The 4,927-nt window shown below is 35.2% G+C and overlaps 1 protein-coding gene across 4 annotated transcripts in view; it reads right to left on the minus strand.

The window, feature by feature from the left end:
• Window positions 1-1,361: 1,361 nt before the first annotated feature.
• Window positions 1,362-4,927, minus strand: part of LOC139105245 (neurotrimin) — a 170,247-nt gene continuing 166,681 nt past the window's right edge. For all 4 annotated transcript variants that reach the window (XM_070661250.1, XM_070661252.1, XM_070661251.1 and 1 more), the window contains 2 exons: window positions 4,255-4,323; window positions 1,362-4,000 (listed from right to left, as the gene is read on the minus strand). In XM_070661250.1, coding sequence (XP_070517351.1) covers window positions 3,840-4,000; window positions 4,255-4,323 — 230 coding nt within the window. In that variant the 3' untranslated portion in view covers window positions 1,362-3,839. The remainder of the gene's footprint in view (window positions 4,001-4,254; window positions 4,324-4,927) is intronic.

The raw sequence follows: 4,927 nt of genomic DNA on the forward strand, positions 1-4,927 counted from the left end.
TGATTTTGAATGTTCTAAGTTAATTTTTTTATTCTAATTCGATTTTATTAAAGCTAGTAGAGTGCCCACGTTTTATTTAAATAATTATTTTAATTTTAAAATACATCGATACAGGTTAGAGAGATCGATGTATTTCGGCGACGGTAGCGCCGGGAGCATTTGGTAGACGGAGAATTTTGGAACTACCAAAATCGATATTGATATACAGGGTGTCTCACCCCATGTGTCGAATCCGTTAGGAATAGACAGAACTCGGGTAGACAAATAAGAAAGTCCCACACCATTTTGCAAAATTCTCAATGGTTATTGAGAAAAAAATTAATTTGTCTAGCGCAAGAGCAACAAGGAAGCTGCGGGCGAGTGAGCGTGACAGGCGAATGGCTAGGAATGGCGCCGTCGCCTGTCGCGCTCACTCACGCGTGGCTTCCTTATCGCTCTTGCGCTAGACAAATTAATTTTTTTCTCAATAACCATTGAGAATTTTGCAAAGGTGTGGGACTTATTTGTCTACCCGAGTTCTATCTATTCCTAACGGATTCGACACATGGGGTGAGACACCCTGTATATATGTCACCATCGATTTTGGTAGTTTTGAAAAATTCCGCCTACCAAACGCTCCCGGCGCTACCGTCGCGAATACATCGATCTTTCTAACCTTTTTCGATGTTTTTCTGGCGACGGTAGCGCCGGAAGCATTTGGTAGACGGATATTTGCGGAACTACCAAAATCGAAAGTGATATATATATGTCACCATCGATTTTGGTAGTTCCGAAAATATCCGTCTACCAAATGTTCCCGGCGCTACCGTCGTTTTAAATACATCGAGAAAAGTTAGAGAGATGTATTTGCGGCGACTGTAGCGTTGGGAGCTATCCCGTAGAGCCGGGATAGTTTTCTTTTGACAATAAGAACTCTTTTCTTTTTTTTATTCATCTATTGTTATTCTATATTGCAGGCTCCTTAATCTATTTGAAAACTCTTTCGTGGCCGATATTCAATAATAAGCTCTCTATTTGCATACATATACATACATCAGTAAACGAAAACACAAAGCGCCGTGTGCAAGCTTCGCATCGTGATATTGTACTATGATTCAGACCGTACGGGATGTCCCAGTTTATAGAATGTGTTATCCAAAGCTCTGACAGCTTAAGTGAAGCTCTGCAAATATTTGCATCGATTACGACGCAAATATTGATACGTTACGCAATGTTAATAGTTAATGATACGGAAATTGCAGTATATTTATCGATTACATATTCATAGAATAAATATAATCTTAATAAATGGCGGTTACATCTTATTAAAAAATTCATACTTTACCGAACGCATAAAATAAATTGTCGAATATTTGTCGAGATATTGTCGAGAAGTTGTATATATTTTATTCCACGAGGAAAAATATTTCCTTGCCAGACCTCGTGGCAAGTGGTAATACAAATTATGAGAGTAATCTGGTATGTACAGTGTCTTTAGAGCTTAATAAAGTGAGATTTCTATTCACACGCAATACATCGACCACTCGGAAATTATTTAAGGACGCTAAAAGCCTCCTCAGTCTTGTACTTATTACGTATACTATATACAGATTATTGATTATATACCATCTGACCATTTCATATTAAAAAAAATACTAAGATTATTAAAATGTAAGCGTTCCTTATATATTTTTATTTATAATAGTTTAATTTAATTCGTTCAAATCCTTGCTTAAAATTTTTTTAACGAAATATTAATAAATAATTATTTTTTATATTTTTTTTATATTATAAGAAATTACTTAGGCAAAGTAGGAGAATAGAATAAATCTGTAATTCAATATTCTAATGAGAGAAAGTAAAAGAATTGCCGATGTGGCATCTTTACGTGACGTATACTCACTGTCTGCGCGACGTACAGGATGTTTCAGAACATTCTTAATAACACTCGTAACGAGATAGAACGGATTGAAGTGAACAGAAAGCTTCTACATTGACATTTTTCGTAATAATAATCAAAGTATTGAATTTAAAAATTAGACGAAAATCGATTAAATTTTTGAAGTGATAGAAAGAAAACATACGAGTCGCTTAAACTACAACATAACTTATTGTTCGCGTATCAAACGTTGCCTGCAGATGAAATAATGTCGGACTTTTTAAATCTAACTCGTTTTACTTTATTACAAGTATTGTTAAGAACGTTATGGGGCATCCTGTATACCAGTACATTATACTATACAGAGTTATTATAGAATAGGTTTCTGTTAACGCGAATATCCGTCTTGGTAAAAATTCTGTTGAACAGTTGAAGATGTTTGAGGTTTTTAGTGCGAATATTCAAGCAATGATTATTAATATAATGCAGCCTCAGGTATTCTATGAGATTAATATTAATTACTCTATACACGCAGCGTCTTAAGTCAGGAGACACGGAACGTCGTGTACCATGATGCCAATCGATATCACTACGTCGATGCAGCCGTAAAAAATTAATAACTTATTTGACTAGTTGCACGGGTGTTTAAAGCAAAACGTTGCATTGCGTAATGTATTAATGATTAACATTGTTATTCAAACAGTCGATCAAAAAGTTACGTGTTGCTTTACAAATAAAAATTAAACTTTTACATAAAAATAGCAACTATCCTCTATTATTAAATTAAAAAAAAAAAAAAAAGATTAATATATAATATAAGAACTAAATAAATAAATAATTTTAATTCTTCGTAAAATTAATGCAATTATAAATAAAAATTAAAAATTAACATACAAACCTTTATATTGTCGTTTTTTAAGATACATAAATTGTACTTTTTGAAGTACAATTATATATTTGATATACTTTTGAATGTATATAAAAAGATCAACGGAACGAAGCTCGCAGCTATCCGAGCAGTTCATTCTTCACTTAAATTGGAGAGCTCCTCTCTAGCATGGAGTTCTCTCTAATAAGCGTCTAGACAGTAACTGCCTTTCCCAGCAATTGGTGTAGCCGCATCGTCGCGTCGTTGCATCGTTTGGCCGTCGCTTCGTAATAATCGTCTGACGTTGGGATACACCGTTGTCCACATAGTCAATTAAAAATGATGCGAAACAATACAAACTGTCCACCGTTTCGTTTCCCCGTTTCTTTGGAAACGTCCATCTCATCTCAACATTTTTTGCTTACCGGTCGTTGTCAGAATCAATTTATGAAAGATGTTGACATTTATTATTTCGTAAAGAATTTATTAGCTGTACGCAATGCTATCTCAATTACATATAATATCGCCTAATTATAATATAAAGAAATTGAGTTATTAATCATATGTAATTACAAGCTTTTTCTTTATTTTTTTTTTTTTTTTTAATTTAAAGTTAAGCTAGATAAAGACTGAAAATTAAAAACAAAATACTATCTTAGTTTGCATTTGGAAAAAAATAAATAAATACTGTACGCAATCCTGATAATACCCGAAATTTATGAGTATTTCAGTTATCGTCGTTAATGCAACCCTAAAATAACTCAGGCGTTCTTCAACAATTGTAATGTGTGATTTCGGCCACATGGGATAGATTTGCGCGCGAATTCGAGTTCCGAAACTGTCCGCGTAGTGACTGTCCCTTAAGTCGTAATCCTCCCTTAGCGAACACCGCCAGCGAGTGACGCTGGCCGAGGGCCGCCGCTAACGCTATTTATAATATTTATTATCCTATTGTTTTAAGTTTAAAGTGGTCAACGCAGTCCTCGACGATATTCATCCTCGACGGAAGTCCCTGAGCGATGGATTTACAAGTGGATGTACAAAGTCACGATGATGGTGGTTCAATGATCGAATTACGTGTGCGATGGCGTGTAGGACTGTCGTGGGTAAATCTCAGGCCGGGTGCAGCGTTCGTATTTGCGGATGATGGTGAAGACACAGACACAACGCGGCGAGAATCACCAGCAGCAACGAGCCACTGTTGCTGGTAGCGCTGGATTCGTCGTAGTCCGCTACGTCGCCGCCGTTCTCTTTGCGACCCCGTAGCTTCAAGTCTAGAAAAAACCAGAGAGTTTTTCATTCATTCGCAAATACATTGGGCACAGTAGTAACACGTTGAGAAGAGTTAAAAATCTACGTTCGAAAAGAATAAAACACTTTTACTTAAAGGATAAATGAAAAAAGGCAAGCCTCCTTTATATTCGACGACATCAATATTATATAATTCGCAGAGCGATATTGAAAGGAAAGGAAGAGAAGTGAGATTAACTGTGTTGGAATTGAACTTTGATTTAAATTTAATGTGTACCTCGTTCCTTTAGCATATCTTGATTTCCCTCCAGGATGTTATTGTTTCCTGAATTATGCCTTGCTTTACCTGCAAACAGAGCGAGAGATATTGAACAATATCGTTCTTCGACGGGAAGTTTATATTTTGTTATCGTCAATATTGTCCGAATAAATATTTACCAATACTTTTATTCATAAGCGATACCTAATTATGAATATTCCGTTTATTCAATTTTACGCAGGGTGATTAATTTTCTATCAAAGTAAACTTTATTAATCAATAATTGTTAAATAAATTTCATATTCCGATATCAATTAGCGTGATTTATTTAACTTTTACTCTCCGTTATGTAAACGTGAGAAATTCAGTGTCGGCCTTTGGTAAGTTAATAAATAAAAAGAAAAGAAAATTATTCAGATGCTTTCTCTTTCTTTTCTTCTTTTGATTAATTGGTGCCCGCTAAATGTCTTTTAAGCAATTTGTTTCGCGACACGGGGTTTGGTTACGACTGGGGGAGACTACTAATGACGATGGCTGTTAAATCAATTGCTGGAGAAGTAGTAGCATTGACAGCGAGCACGAAGATAGAAACGATTTATGAGACGGATTTATGTGACAGAATAAATACATTTGATTCCAACGGAGGACAAATTGTCTTGTTTTATGGATTGGATAGCTGCTTAATCTCACC

This window comes from Cardiocondyla obscurior, linkage group LG08, assembly GCF_019399895.1.
Source record: "Cardiocondyla obscurior isolate alpha-2009 linkage group LG08, Cobs3.1, whole genome shotgun sequence".
Classification (NCBI taxonomy): Eukaryota; Metazoa; Arthropoda; class Insecta; order Hymenoptera; family Formicidae; genus Cardiocondyla; species Cardiocondyla obscurior.